The following is a 23,945-nucleotide window of genomic DNA, read 5'->3' on the forward strand; positions in this document are numbered from 1 at the left end:
GGCTGTGTCTTTTCTTGTCTCATGGTTGATGGGGCCTCAGAGCACACAGCAGGCCGTTCCGCACCAGGGTGCAGTGGGTGCTTGTGAGGTCTCCAGCAGAGATAGGGAGTGAAATCTAGTTCTCCAGCTGCAGATAAAGTGCACCCCAGGCTCTGCCATCGTCACTGAGGCCCTTTCACCCTCCTCAGTGGATCTAGTCTACGTCTAGGTCTTGACCCACACAGAGTGTTTCTGGCCTTAACTCCTCTGGCCTGTAGATGCCACAAGTGTAGGTCAATTGTTGCCTTAGCAACAATTGGTCATTATCAACTTTGGTTTTGAAAAGAATGACCAATAAGACTGATCTTTCTCTGGACTGCAAGGGCAAGGGAGCAGTACAGCAGGGTGATAAGGGAGGCTTCTGACATGGAGTGGGTGGGAAGATACAGAAGTTGAAGTAGGTAGAGTGCAGGGCACAGAGAAAGCTCTCAACTCATGAAGGCAATTATTACGTGGATTGGAGAATAAGGAGATTCCAGACCTAAGTGTCCATATCTTTCTTTTGACATTCAAGTCCTACCCATGTTTAAGGTTCATTCACAGTCCACTTATTTGGAGAATTTTCTGGAGCTTAAGCTTCTCCCAGCTTCACTACTGCATGGCTCTCCTTCCCATGTGCTCTGTTCCACTGCAAGCTCTCCTTAAACATATGTGTCTGTGTGTGTCTGAAAGTAGCTTGTGTGCTTTCGTTCATTCATTCATTCAGAAATAGGCAGGGCAGCCCAGTGGTTAAGGGTGCACATGGCAGCCAGGTAGCTGGAGGTTGCTCTGACAATTACCACCTGTGCAAGTTCAGTAAGTGACCCACTTTTTCTCTTTACCTCAGCCTTCTCATCTAGAAAATGGTCACAATAATGCCAGCCTTGTTGGGCTTGGTGAAGGTTAGCTAAATGATTACCCATAAGCATTCAGAACAGTGCCTAGTACATAGTACATGCTCAGTAAATAATATACCATTTTTTCCAGCAAACATATATTAAACATCTAACAATGCTATGTGTAGAACTATTACTAGGCTCATGGAGATAAAAGATAACACTTGTCTTCCTGGACTCACATTTTATACCCCACACCAACCTTTGGTAATTTCCCTTCTTTATCTGCAGGAAAATGTTTACTGATAAATTCATCAAAGAAGGACAGTTATTCCTTTCCTGATGACAGCTTGAACTGCCCAGGGTTACTTTTGTCTCGTGTGCGTTGTGTTAAGGACCAGAGGGCTTACAAAGTGCTCTACCGCTTACATACAAAGTTATTTTTCTTCCCTTGTGCCTCAGTTTCCTCAACAGTAAAAAGGAAGGTGGGTGGCCACTTCTGCCTCTTAGGGTTTTCAGAGCAAAACAAATGAGGCAAGGCTCATGGAGGCATTGTGGAGCCCCAAATGCCTTGCATAGGACAAAGGTGAGGGTGGCCTCTCTCTATCCCACTGAGAGCTTCCTTGGAAGGCACAGCAAGCTGCTTGGTCTCTGACAGGATAGCACCCACTGGGGCTAAGTGCAGGGTTTCTGTTACTTCCTTCACAAACACTCCACACAGTACTCAGTGAGAGTCAGAACTTCCAAACTGCAGAAACTCCTCTCCAACAGCCTACGCAAAAATAGAAATGTGAGGTGATGACTCTGGGGGTAACTGGTGAACACACAGGAAAAGCCAAAGTGTGGCCAAGGCCTCAGGACAGCTACAGGGTCACTCATCCACTCTCTTGCTCTGTTTCTCTCTACTGTCTTATCTCCTTCTCTGCCTGTCAGCTCCATTCCCTCAAACCAGCTCCCTCTTGGTGGCAGGAAACATGGCCACCAACAGCATCCTGTTTCCTTAGAGAGGAAACTGAATTTTCTTCCCCAAATCAGAAAAAAAAAAATCTCAGGGAAAGATTCTGATTGGCTTAGCTTGGGTCATGTGTTAATTCCCAGGATCAATCTGCTATGCGGGGTGGAGGGCAGCAGGGGGAGATGGAGTTCCAGAGCACAGACACAGCCACTAGGGGGCCTATCCAGCTATCAAGACCCTGGAAGGGAGTGTCCACTTCAGCCTCCGAGAATGTCTGAGGCTGCCCTCTTACCACACTTGATACTTTTCCTGTGCCCTGGCTCGAATGTTTGTCATTTCTCCGTGTAGATGATAAGCTCCAAGGAACAAAAAAGTGACATTGGCTACTCCTTTCATTTTCTCTTCTCCTTCACCCTGCCCATCACACATAGGATGGCAAACTTAAGCACACTGCTAGTTACGTGGTCATGGAATGCCCCAGTTCAGAGCACGGAACTAAGGCACAGAGACAGAAAGCAATTTGCCCAAGGTCACACAGCTCAAACTAGATACCAGGTCACCTGCCCTGCAATTGCTCTTAGGGTTAAAGGCTACAATCCTCATTCTTACAAGGAAGCCTCTGTGTAGCCCAGTCACTTCCTGCCTCCCCAGGCTTATCTTATGCACTCTATACGTTTTCAAGGTGGTTATTATTTTTATTGCTATTCCTATCGTCTCTGGAGGCACCCGCACTGATTCATTTCCCTCTTATTAGAGATAAAGGGGTTTTTGACTCTGCATTCCGACCAGGGTGCACTTCTTTCTCAAATCTGCCCCTCACCCCTACCTTCAAGGCTTCTGCACTTGGAATTTCCTCTGCCTGGAACACAGTATTACTTTCCTAGGGCTCTTGTAGCAAAGGACCACAAACTGGGTGACTGAAACAACAGAAATTTATGGTCTCAATTTCTGGAGTCTGGAAGTCTGAGATCAAGGTGTCTCGGGGTTGGTTCCGGCTGACCCAGGCCTCTCCCCCAGCTCTGGGTGGTTTGCCAGCCATCTCTGATTCCTTGGCGTGTGGCTGCATCCCTCCCATCTCTGCCATTACTCTCACGTGGCATCCTCCCTGTGCCATGTCTGTCTCCTTGTCCAAATGTCCCCTTTTTATAAGGACACCACTCACAGGCACAAGGGCCCACCCTCATGACCTCATGTTAACTTGATTACCTCTGTGAAGACCCCTTGATTGCAAATAAGGTCACAAGATCTCTTTGTGGAGGACACAATTCAAACCCATGTGCTCCGTCGCTCAGTCACGTGTCTGACTCTGCGACCCCGTGGACTGTAGCCCGCCAGGCTCCTCTGTCCATGGGATTTTCCAGGCAAGAATACTGGAGTGGGTTGCCATTTCTGTCTCCAAATTCCACCCATAACAAACACCATTTCTCACCCCCTGCTGCACCCTAAGAGACATCCTCCTTATCTATCCCAGCTCAGGTGAGCCTTCTCTGAACACCCCAGACCGCACCCAGCCCTGCTGTCTGCCTTTGAGCGCGCTTCCCTCATCTCCGTTGTGGATAGCTGGTATCTGCTGTGTCAGGATCAGGTCAGTGCCTGTGTCCCCTCCAGAGACTCCCCTTCATAAAGGCAGAAGCATGACTGTTTGTTCTGCAACCCCAAAGCCCAGAACCTGGACTGTTGACAAAGAGTATCAGTAAATGCCCGTGGCCTGAATGAATGAGGGACTGAGAGGTTAATCTTCATGTGCTAGAAATGTTATATGCTCAGTCATGTCTGACTCTTTGTAACCCCATGGACTACAGCCCGCCAGGCTCCTCTGTCCATGGGATTTCCCAGGCAAGAATACTGGAGTGGGTTGCCATTTCCTTCTCCAGGGGATCTTCACGACCTAGGGATCAAACCCATATCTCCTGCATCGGCAGGTGGGTTCTTTTACCACTGAGCCACCTGGGAAGGCCAGATTAATCTTCATTAATCACAAAAGTGAAGAGACGATTCTAAGCAAGGGCCTCAGAGGCAGAAAGATTAGTATTCCTCTGGAGAGAAAGAATTTGCTCCAGAATCCACTAAGGGCCCAACCCCTGCCCTCACACACCCCTGACTCCTTGACTAATGGTCATGGCTTTCCCTTCCACCCTGTCACACGGGGAGAATCCCCTCAGCAGAGCTTTGCAGGGAAGGCCTCAGGAACCTTGGGGAAGCTGGAGGTGAGTCAGAAAGGCTGGTAAATTGAACAGCTCTGAAACCCGACCCTTGGCATTGAGCTGGGGGGTGGCAGGTTTGCCGAAGGTAACAGTGCTTGCTTTAAAATTCAGGGAGCCCAGGGGAGCATCATCTTGCAGAAAACCGCTCTAGTTGGTGAGGAGCCAAGTGTGGTCCAGGCTCCAGGCACCTGGGGCTTGCTGTCCCCCCTCGGCCTGTGAAGGGGACAGCATGGACATTGTCAGGTCTACCCTTCCCCCATAGCCGTCCTACACTCACCTGTGTAGGAAATGCAGCTTTAACCTTTGTAGCCTCTACTCTCCTGTGTGTGGGTGGGGAGACCAGGTAGCTACATCGAGAGACTTTCATCTGTCTCAGCTGAACCCACTCGACCTACCCACCCACAAAGCAATTCCAGCTCCTGGGGTTCCCAGGACCCCTGGGGAACACCTCATAGCCAGTAGAATCCCAAAGGGAAAAAGGAAGGCCTCCCCAGACCCAGCCCAGGACAAGGGCCAAGTTGGAAAAAGTGACTTGCAGGCCAGTCACCATGTTTTTCCCCAGTGAAAGGCTGACTCATTGCAACAGGCCTGGGCTGGCTGGGACTCGAGTCAGTGGCTTGGAACATGCCTGGACAGTCAGAGCCTTGTCTGAAAGGCTGGTCTGTGAGAAGCCACGGGTCAGGGGAGCTGAGGCCACAGCCCTGGGGAGCACTCACATACAACCCCGGGAGCCAGAGGGAAGTAGTGGGTGGGGGTCCCTATCTTTCCTCCCTCCTTGGGAGCTTGGCGTAGCACGAGTTGGGTAAGGTCTGCAGGGGCCCTACCACCCAGGGGGAATTAAGTCCTAATGTCCTGAGCTATTCGTGTTATGGTTCTTCCTCCTCAAAGGACATGCAGACAAAAGCAACACTGAATGTATATGTACAGAAAACCAGTCAGGTCTTATTTTCTTCATGAGGTTATCTCAATGCTTTCCTTTGAAATATCAAAGTGAAATTGTTTTCCAGTCTGGGGCAGGAGGGAGGGGAATTGGGACCGCTTTCCTAGTGTCCTGAGAATGTGTTTGTCTGCCGATGGGATAATTCCGCGCCATGCAGAGTGCGAAGTCTGACTGTGAAGGATCCCCACTCCCCCTCCCCAGACTCTCTTCCCTCCTCTTGCCTTTGTCCATGTTGACATTCAGGGCTCTTTGGCAAGGACTTTTGAATCATATTTGGCTTAAATCCTGGCTATGCTATCTGCTTGCTGTGTGAACTTGGGTAAGTCACTTGATCTCAAGTGACTAAATTTCTGTATGTGTCACATGGAAAGTACACAAGATAAATGCATGCAGAGTGCCTAGAACAGCACTCAGCACCTAGTCTGGCTGACATACTAGATCTCTTCTGGCTTCTCCCTTTATTGCCCTACAAAGCTGCTTTTTAGGAAAAAATACTGTCAGTCATTTACACTTTAGTGTGAATAAGCTCCTATACCTACTCGGTACAGATTTTTCTTTCTAACCTCACAACAGTTTCTGCAAGATCATTAATATCCTCATTTGGTGATGGAGGAAACTGAGACTCAGGGAGGTGAAAGAACGCTCCCAAGGTCACATAGCAGAACCTCGTTCATTCAGGAAATATTGATTGAACTTCTGCCCTGCCTCAGGATGGGGACTAGGAGCACAGCAATCAGTGAGTCAGACCCCTCATCTTAAGACCCTCATGGGTTACTGGCTGTATTTGAATATTTCTGTCATCATTCTAATTGTTCAGGTCCCTGCAAACCTTGTGCATACAGGCAGGGAGAGCCTTCACCTTCCCTCCAGTTGCCTGTTCCAAGGAGTCATTTTCTTCCTAGTGTGCAGGACCGGCCCTGCCCAAGGCTGATCTACCAGATCAAAAAAGCTGCCTGCCTTTTCTTTCCACATCCTCTCCTGGGGCTCCGCTGAGTACAGATTTCCAAGTCTACATCAGAATTCCATTTTTGTCCCTTCTTTTGCACTTCATGATGTAATATATATTACAGAAACACATGTCTCATTGTAAAAGAGAGAGAAGAGAAGAAAGAAGAGCAAAATTTTTGGAGTAACAATAACTCCAGGTCTTGCTAAGATGGTTAAAATTTTGTTGTATTGTCTGCCAGAACTTCCTCTTATGCACTTAGAATATAATGGTGATAATAATAATAATGCTACTGCTTATTTTAACTACCCCTGACTTGGAGCTTCCTCTGTACCAGATACTGTTCTAAGCACATTAGATAATTTAACTCATTTATTCCTCATGGCAGCTCAGTGAGCTGATTATTATTGCCCTCATTTTACAGGTGTGGAAATTGAGGCAGAGAGAGAGAGAATATTTAAAAGTATACGCATTACGCTTTAAAAATGGGATCATTCTGTTTTGTGACCTACTTTCTCCCCTTAACAATAACAATTCTCAGTGTACTTTTTCATGACTCTGGCATTCCAAACTTCATACATACCATAAATTACTCAACCAGTATCCTGTAGCCCATTTTTCTGACTTTCAAGGTTTTTTTTTTTTAACGCTGAATGACATGAAGATGTCCATCCTTGTAGCTTAATCTTTGAAAATCTGACAAATTACTCCCTTACGATAACTTGTTGAAGTGGACTCAAGACATACATGTACCAAAGCTTCTGGCATCACTTGCAAATTGCCTCCCAGAGGGACAACCCTCATGGGATGCTAAAGGAATGTGAACTATCACATATCACAGTCCCATGGAGGACAATATGGTAATATCCATCAGAATGACAGAGGCTCATGGTATGATCCAGCTTCTGGGGGGTTATCCCATAAACAATGTTATACACATGCAAAATGATATACATATATAATTAGCCATTGCAGCTCTGTCAGTAATAGTGAAAGGTCAGCAATAACCCCAGTGTCCATAATAAGGAACTGATCAAATAAACAACAGTGTATCTGTACAGTGAAATAATATGCAGTTGTAAAAAGAATTAAAAGCTTTTCTATATATTCATGGGACTAGCTTCCCAAGATATAGCAAGTTAAAAACGTTGTGAAGTTGAAACTATCACAATGTTGTTAATTGGCTATACTTCAGTATAAAATTAAAAATAAAGGCTTCTCTGTCTTTATTACAAAAAAATAAGTGTAGGGAGGGACAAATTACAGGTACAGAATTATCAGATGCAAACTACTATGTATAAAATAGATAAGCAACAAGGATATATTGAATAGCACAGGGAATTATAGCTATTACCTTGTAATAACTTAATATGCAGTATAATCTGCAAAAATACTGAATCACTATGCTGTACACATGAAACTAATAGAATATTATAAATCAACTATACTTCAATAAAAAATATGTGCAGAATTATGTAAGTAGCATGCTATTTTTATATGGAAAAGGGAGGCAAATGATAACCCTCATTTGTAGTTGCACACATAAACACAGATAAGCTTTAAGAAGAGTTCTAACTGTACCTACCTGCCTGCTTACAGGAGATTCTGCCTGGGCCAAAGGGATCAGGATTAAAGAGTATGAATTAAGACAAAGTCATTTTTTTCACTGATCACTTTTTGTGCTTTTAGATTCTGAAACGATGCTGTGCTTCTATTCAGAAAATTAACCTTTAAACATTGCCTTCCAGTGTTCAGTTTTTTTAGGTGTGATAATGCTATTAATTTTTTATAGAATACTTATTTTTGAGAGAGAGTGAAATATTTACAAATGAAATTGTATAATGTCCAGATTTGCTTCAGAGTAATATATAAACAGCAGAAACAGAATGGTATATAAATTACAGATGAAAGTGATTAGATATGAATTGATGACTGTTAAAGCTGGAAAGCTGATACTTAGAGGAATCATGATGCCCTTCTGTCTACTTAAATAATTTACGGAGGTGAAATTCACATAAAATCAAGCACTTTAAAGTGAACAATTCAGTGGCTGTTAGTACATTTACAGTGTTGTACCACCACCACCTCTGTCTAATCCTAAAACATTTCCATCACGTCAAATTAAAACCCTGTACCTATTAAGCAATTTTCCTCCATTTCCTCCTCCTTCCAGCCCCTGGCAACCATCCATCTATGTTCTGTTACTGTGGATTTATCTATTCTTTAAACTTCATATCAGTAGAATCATACTATTTGTGACTTCCTGTGTCTGGCTTCTTTTACTGAGCATAATGTTTTGGAGGCTCATCCATGTTATTGCATGTATTATTCTGAAACGTACACATATTGTAGCATAGAGCATGTACTGCACTTTTCTGTTTAGTCCATGGTGTTTGTATACCACATTATGTGTATCCATTCCTCTGTTGACGTACATTTGGTCTGTTTCCACTTTTGGCTATTGTAAATCATGCTGTTAGGAGCGTGCCTGTACGTGTCCTTGTCGGAGTACCTGATCTCGGTATTTTGGAGGTATATACCTAGGAGTGCAATGGCAGAGTTAGATGGTAGTTCTATGTTTAACTTTTTGAGACATCACTAAACTGTCTTCACAGCAGCTGAACCATTTTACATTCCCACTAGCAATGTAGAAAGGTTCCAGTTTCTCCATGTCCTCGACAACACTTGTTATTTTCTGTTTTGTTTTTTCTTGATTGCAGCCATCCTAGTGGGTGTGAAGTGGCATCTCATTGTGGTTTTGATTTGCATTTCCCTGATGACTAATGATGTTGAGTATCTTTTCATGTGCTTCTTGGCCATCTGTACATCTTCTTGGAGAAATGGCTGTTCAAGTCCTCTGCTCATTTTAAAAATTGGGTCATTTTTCTTTTTGTTGTTTCTGTCTACTTTCATAGATGTTTTAAATTGTCCTTAGTAAAAACAAAGGGTACCCAAATATTAGATATTTTATTAAAAACTTTGAGAAACACACATTTTTTTCCCCCTGGAAAGGGAGTAGTTTTCTTTTTCTCCTACTTCAATTTCTCAAAGATCTCTGCATACTCTCTACCTCCATCTACCATCCATAATTCGGTTTCTAAGAAAACCATATTAGCTCTTCAAACAAACAAATAAACACAAGTTTCTTCCTTTTCACTCTCTTACAGGTGAGTGTGGGGTGGAACAGCAGGGCTCCTAGGATTAACCAAGGCTGTCCCTAACACTCTGGCCACAGCCTGAGGCCATCCCCCGCCTACCTAGCAGCCTGGTGACTCATTCCCTGCTGCCCTACCTCAGTGTCTTTGCTAAGATTCCTCCAGGAAGGGAGGGCCCCGTCTATAGCGGAAGAAACCTTCTGGGCCGGAGTCCAGGCACATCACAAGACTGGATGGCCCGGTGTGTCGGTGGCTGCCATAGCCAGTGGGAGAGGCTTCACCCAGCTCATGTTCTACTGTGGTAGTCGGGCCAAACAGATGGCTTGGGATAAACAGGGGGTGTTGGCCGGTTGGTGGGGGCGGGGGGAGGGTGGGCTTTGAGTGGCCCCAGCCTCCTCCTGGGTCCTGGAGAAGGAAGTGGGTGAAGTGAAGGCCATGCCTGAGGAAGGAGCTGCAGTCGGGTACCTTCCAAACAGTTTGTGATATTTTTTTTTAGCAGTGGAATTCTCGTTCGAACAAACCTTTACGGTATTTAGGACAGAGAAAAAGGAAGCTGTTCCCGCTAAAGATGGGGTGAGAAGGCCAGAGGTTTCCCTCCCTCCATGCCACGTGGCACTTGGGGAGTTCTGGGTCTCTAGGGGAACACACCGATCCCATTAACACAGAGTCTTTACATGAAACCACTTGGAGCTCTGCGCTGTCTGTCTCGTGGCGCCTCCAGGGGTCTCCGAGGCCTGAGGAGGAACTTGGCAGCATGGAAGCTGAGATGCTGGCCCCCTTCTACAGAGACAGGTGGCCTCTTGCTTACCCCTCCCTAGCCAGCCACATACTGGGGAGCCGACCACGGGGCGCAGAGATCAGCCAGGGTGTGGGGGCACAGCTGTCCTTCCAGCAAGAGAGCTGGAACATGGTCTCCCTCCTTCCAGTCTCGCCCCAAGTGGTCTGCAGGTAGCTACTGCCCCAGGCTCTTCTATCTGGCCCTCTCCTAACCTTAAAAGAGATGTGAGAAAAGGAATGCCCCCTCCTCCCACTCCAGAAAACTTAACATAGAATTTCCTCAAACCCAAATTCTAGTTCTCAGCACAGTTAACTAGTTAGTGCCCCCACCCATCCACCCTACCCACCCCACCATGCCCCAGTTTGCCTGTGGGGCTAGTTATTTATATATATATATATATATATATATTTGACTGCATGCGATCTTAGTTGCAGTGTGCAGGATCTTTGGTTGCAGCATATGGGATCTAATTCCCTGACGAGGGATCCAACCCAGACCCCCTGCTTTGGGAGCATGGCGTCTTAGCCTCTGGACCACCAGGGAACTATCAGAGATGGTATGTGGGCACATTTGTAAGGATGCAAGTAAAAAGTCAGGTGAATACTTTACCCTGAGCCTGTTATCTCCTCCACCCAGTAGGGATCCTAGTACCTATTCCATGGGGCTATTCTGAGGATTAAATGGGATATTGCATGTCCAAGCCCATGTCACAGAGCTCAGTTTAGAAGTAGTTCTATACCAGAGAAAGGGCATGGCTCTGTCCTTTGCACAATGTATCACCTCTGAGGAGGCTCAAATTTCTCCTCTCTTAGCTCTAGTTTTTTCACCTCTTATTAATACCTACCCCTCACAGTTGTTATAGGAAGTAGAGATAATTCACATAAAGTGCTTAATATATTGCCTGGCATAGGGAGAGGACTCAAAATCTGGAAGTAACTGTGACAATTATCACTACTTCTACTACTACTATTATTATTATGGTTGGCATTGCTATTACTTAAAGGGAAGAGCAATGGGGTTCAGTAGTTACGCGCATAGACTCTGGAGACAAATTGCCTAGCTTTACATTTCAGTTCACCTCTGGAGCTGTGTGACTTAATGTAAGTTACTTAGCCTCTCTGTGCCGACATTTTCTCTACCATATAAGGAGAATAATAATTAAACCTACCTCATGGAGTTGCCCTGAAAAGCAAGTTTTTGTGTAGGGAGTGATTTGAAGAGTGTCTGGGAAATAGTAAGTGCTACAAAGTGTTTACTCTCAGTAATAGCAGTGTTGGTATTATTACTAGTGTTCACAACCAGACTGAAAGCCTTTCCTTTGGCTCTGATTAAGAAGAGCCACAAACCAACACAGTCACCATTCCAATAATGGTTTAGTGACTCGGAAGCTGTGTGACCGTCGGCAAGTTAACTCCCCTTTCTGAGCCCGTTTTTATTTCTCTCTAAAATGTAGATTATAATAGCACCCATAATGGTACTTCTCGCTTGTTAGGCTTCATTAATGGGCGATGACCCGTGGGAAGCTTCGAGCTTCTGGGTGATTAGGCTCCTGTTCCAACGCCCTGCTTGAATCCAGCTCCGTACCCCACCCAGCCTTCCCTCACCGCCGTGGGAGAGCGCTCCGATTCCCTCCCGCGGGCCCTGAGGGGGTTGCTGCCCAGCGCCCGCTGCCAGGCCCTATTCTGGGGGCCGAGCGAGCCCGCGGCCGTGCCAAGCTTCCCCGGGGATCAGGTTTCTGCTGACGCGGTGCCAGGCACGTCTGCTTCCAGGAACCGGCAGCCGCATTTAGCCGCGGGCCGCACATGAAAGGGCTGCAGTCGGAAACGTGACGTTGTGTCAACAGGCGAGGCAGGTCAGCGCTGGGTGAGACCATCCCGGCAGCCCGGAGGAGGCTCACGCCCTGTCTGAAGGCGGCCAGATCCCCAGTGTCCGCTCTCCGGCCCCAGAGCCCGAGCTGTACCCCCTCACCCGCACACACCCCCCTGTTTCACAGAGGTCCTTTTTGTCCTGAAGGGGCCAGAGACTTGGAGTAGAACCCCTCCTTCCGCATCTCTCTCCGAACCACTTGGAACCTGCTGGCACCGGCCTAGAAAGAAGGTCAAGGACAAGCTAGAAGCAGAGAAGAAGGCAGAGGGAGGGCTGCCCCTCGGAGGGGTGTCTGATAGGCTCCAGTCGGGGGATTCTGGGTTGATGCGGTGTGGAACTCTCAAACCCTTTTTAGTTCAGGGTGCCGCAACCACTTCCCTCTGCCCCCACAGCTATTCCCTTGAGTCACCGACTGGGGAGGAGAGGGGGACAGGCAAAGAGAAGTCTGGCCTTGATTTCAACCCCCTGCTCCATCCCCAAGATAAACTTGATTTGTTTAGCTTTTTACCCAAAAACGTCTAGCCAGAAAAGCTTAGCAACTCACAGGGTAATTCAGAGTTTAATAAGCAAGAGACTAGTCCCTAAGCTGCTGGGAGAAAGAGGCTGGTACAGTTTGCTGTTTGCTTGCTATAGGATGTGTCAGACAGGGCTCAGAGTCCTCTTTTAGTGAATCAAAAACAGGAGTGAGGGGGGAGATGCCAGGCGGCCAGTTCATTGATCAGACCACCATCTCATCTCCTGACTCCTGCCAAGACACATGCTGCCTGGGGACATCTCACTCAAGCCAGGCAATGCTCCCTCTCGACTGCTGGCTCATCAGCAGACAGGGAAGGTGACATTTGAAGCAAACAGACACCAAGGGCAGGTGGTGTCTCTGCCTGGCTAACTCCCTGGGGGCAGGTTCCTTGCATGGGCTCCAGACAGCCGGAGGGTTCTGGAAGATGCTTGGGGATCTGAAGTGTGGTGAGCTGGGCACTGGCCATCAGGAGACATCAGGACACCTCTGAGAGGGAGAAAGGGGCAGGAAGAAACACTCATTGACCTGGTCATTTCCCAGTTCTTTGCCCATGGAATTTTTTCTTTTTTTCTTTTTCATAAGAGCACTTGACTAAGGAACACCAATATTCATTCACACACAAACACACCCAGTGAGAGGAAGTCCAGGAAGGATGTAGAAAATAATCATGGAATGTTGCCTTCAGCAGCAATAGGACAGGATATGGCAAATCCATTAGACCTTGCTAAACTTGAAAAAGTTAGACTGCCTTGGCAGAGGTGCTATCCCCAGCAGTAATTATTATTGCATAATAATCCATTAAATCTTCTTTCAATGTGCCTACCCCTCCAGCAAGCTCCCCAGACATTGAGGCCCATGATTTCAGATGCTGATTTTCTGTCAAGTTCTAAGAACCGTGACAAAAGCAGACTGGGGAAACATAGGCTTTTTTGCTGAACTTTGCAAAGAGGTGTAGGGCGATTGTGAACATCTGGCAGGGGTTACTTTAAGAAAACAATGAAACAAATATTTACCTACTAAATTGACTAAGCTTATTCTGTCTGAATACGAGTCACAGGAAAAGCTGAATGAAATTACACCAAGGTTAACTAGTCGTTGTCTTCAGTTAAGAGGGGAGAGCAAGAGACAGCCATATCACACCCTTTATAGTTATTTTAAAAATGCAGGAGACCATCTTTCTCTTCCACAGGAAAAGGATTATTTTATTAAGTATTTTAAAACAACTACTTAACATTGACTCATAGATAAAAATATTTACAATTTCACACCTTCAGGAAGGCTCCAAAATATAAACACTGTACCTCTCCCTAGAGAAAAAAAAAAATTATTCTTCTCTTCAAAAACAGGAATACATTCATTTTTTCTCACTTTTGTAGATCAAGTAATTATACAAATAAACATCTGAAACATTTTCCTTTTTAATATATAATATATATTTATAACAGTTTTACAAATAAAGGCAACAACTTTATACCAAAATAAAAACAGGAAAAGAAAGAACACAATCAGCGATCAAGCATAGTGCATTTCGAAAAGCTGGTGCAGGGCTAGCTGGACAAGTCAGAAAAGTACTCTGGACCAAAAATAAAACATCTTTTCAAGGAGACAGAATCGTTTTTATCAGGAAGGACACTCCATGTGCTATTGGGCGAGGGGAATTAGCCTGCAGAAAGGGTCTTGCTGTGCCAAGGGCTGGTTAGGCTTTTAAGAAGCTAAGCTTGGTTAAAAGGAGTTTTAGGTTAGAGCTGATAACCGAGTCTGGCTTTGCTTGCTGAAATTTCAATTCATTACTCAGCTTTTCTGCACTTCAGGGTGCTTGGCAAGCAGGTGCCTGCATCTCTTAGACCCTGGTTTGGTTCCCTGGACAGCGAGGCTAGTTTCCAGGTGAGACTAGAAGCAGGCGCCAGAGGCCCAGGGGATTCCTCCCTCCTCTCCTGGCAGCTAGGCTTGCACCAGGGGGCCCGTTTCAGTTCCTTAGGAAGCGAGTCACTAGGAAAGCCTGAGTAGGGACCTACATTCTCTTTATTCATCTGAGGCAGGGGTGGGGAGCAGACCTGCGGAAACCTCCCCAAACCACTACCGTGCTATGCCAGTGTCTGCTACCTCACCACTTTGGAGAAAGCTCAGTCTGGCTGCCCTCTGCCCATACGGTGAATCACGGCGACAACAGAAGGGAGAAGGGTGGGGTCATCTGAGCTGGCTGGGAACTGCACTCTGGAAAGCCCTCTTTTGAAAGTACCTTTTTCTCAAAGCCACAGACCCGGCTCCCAAAGTGGAGACTGACTCACAGACCAAGACTTTGCAGCTTTTGGAAATTCAGCTGCTTTGTATCAGAGGGGGCTACTCTCTGGGAGGGGAAAGGCCCAGAGGTCTAAGACAATCCCCGCTAAGTCTCCTGATGTCAGGCAATCCTTCACGAGTTCCCTACGCCCAAAGGAGCTTTAACGTCCCATACCAACACACAATGCACAGTCACACGCGCACACACACACACACACACACACACACACCTGAATCTTCTCTCCCTGCCTCAGATGATCTTGGCATACACACTGGAACAATCTCGCTGCACTCACAAACACATTTTTTGTTTTTTTTGGAAGTAGGGAGGAAGGAAAGCGAAGCAGCAGGATCCCCTAAATAGTTTAGTCTTTGGTTTCTAAGTTTAAAGGGGGGATCTGCTTCAGAGCTTGGAGCAGGGCAGAAGAGTCGATAGCAGGATGGGCCGGCAGGGGAGAGGGGAGTCTCTGGGGCATGAGCAAGGGGGCCGAGATCTTGTCTGGGTTCATGAAGCTGCTGAGGGCTGCGGCAGAGGCGTTGAGGCCCGGGTATAACACGGGGACGGACGTGGGGTACCAGCACTTCTCCAGCATGGGCAAGTAGGCAGTTGCTGACGGTGGGATCAGATAGAAGGGCAGGCAGAAGGGAGGCTGGTGTGGGTGTGGGCCCAGGAACGGGGAGCTGATCAGGTCAGTGCTAGTGAAAGGGCCTTCATCATCAGAGAGCTGCATTCTGCTCTTTTTCATGGGGGGTTCTTCGGATTCTTGCTTAATAGCACTGATCCTTTCTCCCATGGTGAATCTGCGTCCATGATCACTTTTGAAGTACGGCTGCTCGGCACGCAGCTCGCTCTTCTCTGATTCTCCTCCGTAGCCGCTGTCTGTGTCCGTGTCACTGCCACTCTGCTCGCCGCTCGAGTGGGCGAAAGTTCGCTGGATGACTGGCACACAGTTTTTGCCTGGGCCTTCGGAGCCTTTGGCCAGGGAGCTGGGTTTCTCCTTGAAGTCCATTGCTTTGGGGGCTGGGTCTGATGGCTTCCTGGAAGTACCACCCTGTAGAAGCTCGGAGACCACGCGGTGGAGGTGGGTGACAAGCTGTGAAGATTTCAGGTCCCGAGTGTTCTCATGCTTGGCCAGGTACTGAAGCACCTCCCGGGCACATGTCTGGAAACCTGAGCAGAACATCTCTTGACCTGCTTCCACATTTCTCCCCGACAGATCACCTGGATCAACACAGATCCAAAGGAAGACATTTCAGAAGGCCCTGTGGTTCACATGGATACCTATGTTCCAAAGACCCCCGGGCTTTCCTTTTTGTTAATAGCATTTGCTGATTGTGTTTCTAACTCCAAAAGTAATATGGTCAGGGAAAATTTGAATTACACTGAAAGTATAAAGAATAAACTAAAAATCACCCATAATTCTACCTCTCAGAGATAAAATATGATTTGTAATAGCTGTATAATATCATAGGCATAGACCACATTTAATAGAGACAGACGGCTCCCCCTCTTGTTGCAGTTACAAGGAGTTCTTGAGTTTTCATTATAAGTGACACAGCCATAATCATCCTAGTGTGCTCATAACCAGAGTCAATTTACAGAACATCATCTTACCATAGCGAGATGGACAGTGACCAGACAGTCAAAAAAGGAGAATGAAGGAACCATATCAGCTAAAGTACGCTTATTTTCAATGACTTATACAAGTTGCAGTCATGCTGCCATATTTAAAGGCTGTTTCTAGGTCTTTCTCATGTAGTCTATCCATGATCCCCAGGAAGTTAGGTATGATCATCTTTCTGTTTTCAATGAAGCAACTGGCAGAACGACTTGCTAGGTTTTTGTGACTCTCATTGTACTAGTTTGGAAAGCAGGGCAGAGAAGAATGAGGGAGTGGGTAGAGGAATTTCTCCCTCGTTTGTACAGTATTATTTGGAATGGGTGAGACCAGACGGTTAGATGACTGTGATTCTCTGGAAGTCCGTAGAAATGGGTGATGAAACTTCAGTGGTTTCGTTAGATTGTGTAATTCACCGAGATACCTAGTGGCTATTCAGGGAACCACATGAAATGCAGGAAAAACTACTGCTGTCATCCTGCCAGGTTCATACCACACACCGAGGGATAAGGAAGTGGAGAAACACTAAAACGCTGGGGCATACCCATGATTTATTCTCCAATGAAACAGGGCTAAGGAGAACAACTGTAAAACACCCACAATGCAAATTATAGGTGCCTTGGCATTTTCAAAGTGGGGGGGGGACTCCCAGAACCCCAGAAACCCTTAAGCCAAAATGCCACAGAAATAGTTTACCATTTGACTAATATGTATTCATGCCAGGTGGCACACAGCAGCATTCCAAATGAAAAGTCTGACCTTTTAGGAAAGATAAAACAGCATCTCCACCAACTAACGTGCATAAGCAATTTGTTGCAAGAATGTTTCTTATACCAGATGTTGAGCTCACAGGCTCTCTTATTTGTGCTACAACTCTAAGGAGATGATGGCCAGACAGGGTACTCACCAGCTTGCAGACCGCTCTGCAGGGCAATGATTTTCTGCTGTTGTTGATCAATCAGGTTTGTTAATGCTTTCACATGCTTCAAGGTAAGTTCAAGAACCACTGCTTTTTCCAAGTGACCCAAAGTCTGGAATAAAAAGAGCCTCCATCAGCAGTGAGCTCAGAGAAGCCCCACCTCTGGGATACTAATTAGCCATGAGATTTGTCAGTCCCCTGGGCTACACTCCATGGGGTCGTGAGAGTCGGACACCACTAAGCGGACAACACTAAGCGACTAAACCACCACGACTGAATGTCTCTAAAGGAGGATAAAAAAAACCGTTCCTGGTTGGCTAAATTAAGTTTTAAGTTTATAGATGATGTTTAAAAATATGTATATATGCATATATTTTTAATTAGAGGACAGCAAACAAGTGTCCCCCATCTTTGGAGGCATTTTGGAAGCAGCAGCTAGCTCAGGAGAAAGCTTTGACAGATAAATTTTTCCAGCAGCCGTTGCTGACCTTAACTCAGGGGAATCCGGAGATAACATTTCTCTGCAGTGGTGTCAACCCTAGTAGAGACTTCTACTGTGTCTGGCAGCCAAGAGGCTTTCCCTAGTTTCTTTCCTGACACCCTGTCATAACTTCTAGCTCATCTACGATTTTTTCTTTCTTCCTAAATACTATTTTTTCCCCTAAATGCTATTTTTTTCTTCTTTCCCCAACCAAAGGCTGCCAAGCTAGTAAGCTATTGACGATCGCCAAGAAAGGACAGGATGTAAAACAAATGACACATCAAAACAAGTCCTCTTATTTTAAAAAGGGATGCGAGGAAGGGGGTAAAAAAAAAAAATAGTGGGTTGCTGGATTTGTTCAATGTGGGAAAAGGAGAACCCCGAGAATCATCAGAAGCGAAAGCCTTAAACTCTAGCAAAGGATGGCCAGCTGGTGTTCGTGCCAAGCTGGACAACTACAAATGATTCTTATCTCATTTCCACGAGGTTGCCAGAAAATTCTGAGACTGGAGAAGGGTACCCCCCAAACAGAGCCAGCCACTAGCTAGGATCCAGCCATCTGGTCTGCAGTTCCTGGCGGAGCCTGCAGGCGGCGGGTGACCCTCGCCCGCCCTCTGGGCAGAGGAGCTGGTTTGGAGAGGGGCCAGCTTCTCACTTACTGTAAGTTTGAGATGTTCGGGGAGGAGATCCTTCAGCTGGGCGATGCACTCGTTAATCCGGTCACGTCTCTTTTTCTCGATGAGCCGGTGCGGCAGTTTGTAGGTCTCCTGCAAAGCGCACGGAGCGATGGTGGGCACGGGAGGAAGGAGGTGAGAAGCGCTTCTCCGTCCCCACCCCGCGGCTGAGGAGTCCGGGCAGCGGAGCAGAGTCACACCCAGAACCCCCTCTGCCCCTTCTCCAAGCCACTCAGTAGAGGCACAGGGCCCACACCTTGCATACACCCCTCCAACCTTAAAGTGAGAAAACTTTTATTGGAAACAGCGCGTGCGAGGGGCTGGGGTCCACAGGGGCGCGGTGCTCTTACCTTGCTGTCCTCGCTCCGCTTTATTCCCCGCCTCGACTTGTACACCTGGTACATATGGGCAAAATCCATCCTGCAGGGAGAGGGACGAGGAAGGGTCATGACTTGCGCATCGGTTGCAGGAGCCCTGACTGGCAAGAACCCCCGGATGCACCCAGAACTACTTGGGAGTTGAAAGCCGCGCAGAAGGCAGGACTGGAGTTGAGGCTTGAAGGGGCCAGGGGTGCCAACTTACCCTGGTAGGTCTCCGGGCTCCAGTCCTGGCGCTTTGGGCAGGCAAGTGGGGGGCGGTTGCGCACTGGGGATCCGCTCCATTGCGCTGCGAGCCGGGGCCACTCTGCGCTCCTGTCTGCAGTGGTGGAGCGTCGGGTGAGGACTGTCGTGGAGGAGGTTTCGGGGGTCTCTCCGCAGGGCTTCCTCTGAGTCAGAGCTCTCTGAAATCCGCTGGGCTGTGAGGAGCTGCGGCTTTGAGGTGCTGCTTCAGTTGGGGGCGTGCATGGTGTACCCGCGGCCTCTGGCTCCGGCTCTGTGCACAGACTGGCGGTGTGTGCTCCCAGCGCCGTCTGCGCGGTGCGAGCCAAGTGAATGAGAAGTGGGGCGGGCGGGGAGGCGGGAGGGAGCTCGAGGTGGGGGGGGGGCGGTTAGGGCGGAGTGGGGGGGGTGGGGGGGGAGCCGAGGAGTAATGGAGAGGCTGCGGGCTGGGTTAAATGGGAGAGAGTGGGTGGGTTGGAGCTACGTGTTCTACCCTGTGACTCCAGGCACGTCTGGCCGCTGCCGGGGAGGGAAGGAGCGACCTGCCCGCCCTCCCCCGGCTTCATCACATGAGTCTCACGTGTTGGACAACGCTCCGGCGGCTGCGAGGGAGCCCCCACCCCCAGCCCCGGCCCCCAGGTGTCTGCGGCTGCCTTTCCCCGAAGAGGGGGTTGGCAGGGCAGTCCGGGTCCTGCCTTAGCCGGGCGGGGGGCGCGGAAGCTGGAAGGGGCCAGGGAGCCGGGGAGGTTGTGGGGGGAGGTTGGTAACGTGGGCGAACCTGCCCCAGGGAAATGAAGTAAGTTCCCGTCTCCTGGGAGGGAACGGGGGAGGACGGATCCGCCCGCAGCTGACTCAAGCCGGGAGAGGAATATCCCCTCGCTCGCTCCAGCCCAACCCTCTTCCTCCTCCCCGCCCCCCCCTCCCCGCGCGCGGCCCGCTCGGAGGAACCAGCGCGCAGCGGAGGGAGTCGCCCGGCCCCCCTGCCTTCCCCAGAGGCTGGGGTTTCTTTCCGCGCCGGCTTCCCTGCCCCCACCCCTCAGCCCGGAGTCCAGGAATCGCCCGCCGTGGGGAGGGGCCGAGGAGGGGCGGGGCGGATGTCACCCCATGGGAAGCGGGCTGGCAGCCAAGTGCAGGGGCAGGCGAGGCCGCCGTGGAGCACGCTGCGCGCACCTGACCCGCTAGGCTGTGCGCCGCGGGTCCCTGGCTCCCTTGGAGCTGCGCTCCCGGGGCGCAGGCTGCGTGCCGGCGGACACCCACTTGCGCACCCCCTGGGGTGCCCCGGCGCCCTCACCCCCCGCCCCGGCCCCCACTTGGGCTGATAAAGCACAGAAAGAGACCGGGCGCGGTGCCTGCGTTTCCTTCTCCTCCGCCCCGACTGGAGCAGAGGCACCCGGGTCCCCTCCCCTTGGGCTGCAACGTTACACAACCGCGGCCGCGGCGCTTGCCCTGCGGCAGCGCGGGGCGTGACACTTCACCTGGCCCGGGCTTGGGCCGCAGTGCTCCTGACTGCGAGCCCTTCTGCCCCGGCCGGTGACCGAGACCCCCGAGCGCACCGCGGGTCCCCGGGGGTCGGGGTCGGCCATCTCCCTCCTGCCGGGGACTTCTGCGGCGCAGTGTGCGGTCTGCACCCGGGGCAGGAGGGAAAAGAGCGACGTGGAAAAACTGCCCATCACGCTGACGTCTTAGCGTTCTTCACTCGACAAGCGTTGGTTGAGCCCCCTACCCTGTGCCAGGCGTTGTGCTTATATGCTGCTAGATACACTGTAGGTGAATCGAACACAGATACTGCTCTTGACTCTGATAAGGGCTTACCCTGGGAAACGAAGGGAAGGCAGTACTGGGAAAATTCTATCGGTGCTGCTGGCGGAGAGAAGGGAGAAGAAAAGATAGAAAGTGTGGGCCTAACAAAATTTTTTTTGGTATTAAAAAATATTCTTTTTAAAAATTTAATGTGAACCACAGTGTCTGGACAGAGGAGGAGAGGGGAGACGTTAACCCATCGCCCGGAGCCTGGGGCAGAAGGGCCTCCTCCAAGCGGCCCCAGATCTCTGCAATCTCACTGAGGCCGCCCGAGGCCCCCACCTACTCCCCCGGAAAAGACCGGCCTCTGTGACCTTCTAAGTCTGCCTGGAGCAGGGAAAACAGCTGAAACTCCAAGCCCGCTCTGTGAGCAGCGCTGATGCTGTCAGAGGAGGGAGCCAGTGGAAATTCATGACTAAAATAAGGCCTGGCTGGGGATTTCACTGACCTCTGTGCTGCCCTGCCCTGTAAGTTCGGGGAGTTGAGAGATGACTGTGAGCCTTTCCCACCGCGCCTCGGGTCAGTCACCCCGCTGCCGAGTGACCTGGCTGTGGGAAGGATTGAAAAACAACAACAAAAAACGGGGTCAGTGCTGAGACCTGGTGAAGATCAGCCTCGGGTGCAGTTGAGGGGGCGGGTAGGGGTGGGCTCAGTCTTAATTGGCAGTGTCCTTGACAACCTAGAGAACTGGGATTCACACGTTGACCAAACTGGGAGTGGATTTCCTTCAGGTCGATTTGGAGAGCTCCCACTTCCTGTTTATGTTTCACAAGCGTCAAACTCGTTAGCAAGTGTGAGAAGTGCCTCCTTTTCTAAGTGCTGACTGGCGTGACCTCGCCTGGGGGCTCAGCATCCCTCTGTCCTGGAACGTAATTTTGCTGGCTTTTGTTGTCAGCCATCTCTCTCGAGGCGATGAGGCTTCCTGTGAGGAAGGGGACAAGCAGGACCACAGGCAGGAGGGGACAGGAGTGGGTTCTGGGTTTGTGCTTTCAGTCTAGGGTGACCTGCTCCATTGTGAGAATTTAATAGGGGTGAATGAAGCCTTGTCATGACTGCGTCTGAACCACAGTTCCACCAGGAAATGAGTACCAGGGAAGGATGGAACACATACCCCCCAGCGGTCACTCTCCCCCAGCACCCCCCCAACCAGGAGTGAACCCAAACAGTTCAGATTCCATGGCTCAGAGCTCAGTATCATTCCTAGAATGCTTTGAAGTTATCTATATTTTTTGCCCTTACCTGACCTACAATGGAAAAGAGCAAAATGGATCATTTCCTATGTTTTGTTTGTTCCAAACGTACTCTCAAGCATCAAGGATTATCCCCACCTTATCAAAGTGCTACTGTACCCAGGTTATATGGCTTTTAATGTTTCTCTTCTCTCAAAGTTCATGATTATTTTTTTATTGAATTAAACAAAAGAATTACTTCTCCTCATGCATCTTTTCATCCTGAATAATCTTAATATTTCAGTTTGTCATCTTTTGTAGATAGTTGATTTAGGGCTTACTATGTGCTAGTTTTTAGACTGAACGTAAAAACATTGTACATGGTCATTTACTTCTCACCGGCACCTTATTGGGCAGTTATTAGCTCATTTTTATGTTTATTTAACACATTTATTTAGAACCACAATGTGCTGGGCACTGAACTAAGTCCAGGAATATATAATGTGTCCTCTTGAGGAAACTGAGGCTCAGGGAGGTTAAATTACCTGCCTCAGGTTATATAGCCTGAGATTAGATCTGGAATTGAACCCCAGGTTTGTTGGACTCCCAAGCTTGAGCTCTTAATCACTATACTTGAGGCTGCCTGGTAGGGTTCTTGGGGTTGTGCACTGCTCAACTCCAGGGGGCGCCATTCACATTGCAGTCTGTGTGAAAGCATCCTCTAGAGTGTTGCAAGGCAACACTGGGCAGCTGCACTGGGTAATCCTGATACTTTGTAGCCTTTGCCTCTGTTTTGTTTCTTCTCAGTGTACAGAGAACATAATTTTGGACAAGTAAGGACAAGATTTTTCTTTACTAGTGAGCCTCAACATTTTGGTGGTCTGGTGCTGTGTGTCGGAAATAGTTAGGCAGGGCCTTCCTAGCAGAAAATTAGAGCCCACAGACCCCTGCATATATCCACACATACACATATCATCACTTTTTGCAAGTTGATGAAGTCTCACAATTTTTTTTCTACCACAGTTCACAGAAATACATTTTACATCATGACTCAACATGTACAAACACTCACACACACTCCCAGAAGTATATTGAAACACAGGGCAGCCAAGATTTGGTTGGGATCACTACCAATATTTACGACCACTATTCTCCTTCCCGTACTCTGAGCAGCCATTGCTCACTGAAAGAAAAAGTTAAACCATTTAGGAAAAAGCCAGCCTAATGGATTTCAGACAAAAAATTTACAAAATAATTTCTCTTTGATATATTCATTCTAACATTTTCTAGTCTTGTCTAGTCTTTACTTACTAACTTGAGTTTTCGATCCACCAATACATCCTGATCAACAATTTGGAAACATGCTCTGCAATAGAGAGAGTGCTGACATTTTGGCTTGTCCCCACCAGAAAGATGTCAATGGAATCTACACACTTGCAGATCTTCCAGATCACTTATAGAAATGTTAAATGAAGCTTCTGGTCCTGGATGAGTTCAATGGTGTATTCAAATGAATGAGTTCAAATGGTGTCTCCTTTCAATTGTAGGAGTAAAATATTCAGAGTTTTGTTGATATGCATCATGTTATGTGTTGGTGAGCTTTAGTTCCTTCATTCAGTTGAGGAAGTTTTCTGCTATTGTTAGTTTGCTCAGAGAGTTTATCATAAAAGGATATTGAATTTATCAGATACTTTTTCTGCATCCAACAAAACAGTCATGTGGCTTTTCTCTTTCATTCTGTTAATATCATGAATTACAATTTTAGTGTTCAGTCAACCTTGAATTCCTGAGGTAAGCCTATCGTGATAAATGTGTTATCCTTATTTTATTGTTAGATTTAATTAGCTAATAATACATATTAAGGTTTTTCATGTCTATGATTGTGAAGGGTAATTACCTGTAGTTTTTCTCTTTTTTTTTTTGTAATCTTAGTCAGGTTTTAGTATCAAAGTAATGCCAGCCTCATAAAACAATTTGGGAAATATCCTTTCTCTTTTCTGAAAGTTGTTGAGTGGGGTTGGTACTATTTCTTTCTTAAATAGTACTCATTGGGCCTAGAGGTTTTTTGAGGGGGGAATGCTTTTACCATGAATACATTTTAATAGATTTCAGGCTATTTAAAATTTTTATTTCTTCTTTTATCAGCTTTGGTAAATTTTTTTTCATGAAATTTGTCTATTTCCTTTAAA

General features: G+C 47.9%; 1 protein-coding gene and 1 long non-coding RNA gene across 9 annotated transcripts in view; one reads left to right on the forward strand and one right to left on the reverse strand.

Moving 5' to 3' along the window:
* The window catches only part of LOC145520777 (uncharacterized), a 204,587-nt gene that overhangs the window by 49,976 nt on the left and 130,666 nt on the right, over window positions 1-23,945 (forward strand). For 3 of the 8 annotated variants that reach the window (XR_014064814.1, XR_014064811.1, XR_014064813.1), the window contains exon 6: window positions 3,281-3,394. The exons of the other annotated variants lie outside the window; for them this stretch is intronic. This is a non-coding gene — a long non-coding RNA (uncharacterized LOC145520777). The remainder of the gene's footprint in view (window positions 1-3,280; window positions 3,395-23,945) is intronic. 8 annotated transcript variants of the gene reach the window in all.
* BHLHE40 (basic helix-loop-helix family member e40) lies at window positions 13,391-19,100 on the reverse strand. Its single transcript, XM_081528189.1, has 5 exons — window positions 18,771-19,100; window positions 18,539-18,608; window positions 18,174-18,281; window positions 17,022-17,145; window positions 13,391-15,717 (listed from the first exon to the last, which is right to left on the reverse strand). The coding sequence occupies exons 1-5, from the start codon at window positions 18,848-18,850 to the stop codon at window positions 14,861-14,863; spliced, it is 1,239 nt and encodes a 412-aa protein (XP_081384315.1). The 5' UTR covers window positions 18,851-19,100; the 3' UTR covers window positions 13,391-14,860.

Source organism: Giraffa tippelskirchi, chromosome 9 (genome assembly GCF_054371585.1).
Source record: "Giraffa tippelskirchi isolate mGirTip1 chromosome 9, T2T-mGirTip1v1.2.pri, whole genome shotgun sequence".
Lineage (NCBI taxonomy): Eukaryota > Metazoa > Chordata > Mammalia > Artiodactyla > Giraffidae > Giraffa > Giraffa tippelskirchi.

What these genes read in the sequence shown, in the direction of transcription:
- BHLHE40 (XM_081528189.1), bottom strand. Translation starts at nt 18,850, where the DNA reads ATGGAGCGGATCCCCAGTGCGCAACCGCCCCCCACTTGCCTGCCCAAA. An exon ending in GAGCCCGGAGACCTACCAGG is followed by an intron (nt 18,609 to 18,770) that starts GTAAGTTGGCAC and finishes CTCTCCCTGCAG; the next exon opens with GATGGATTTTGCCCATATGT. An exon ending in CCGAACATCTCAAACTTACA is followed by an intron (nt 17,146 to 18,173) that starts GTAAGTGAGAAG and finishes TTTTTATTCCAG; the next exon opens with ACTTTGGGTCACTTGGAAAA.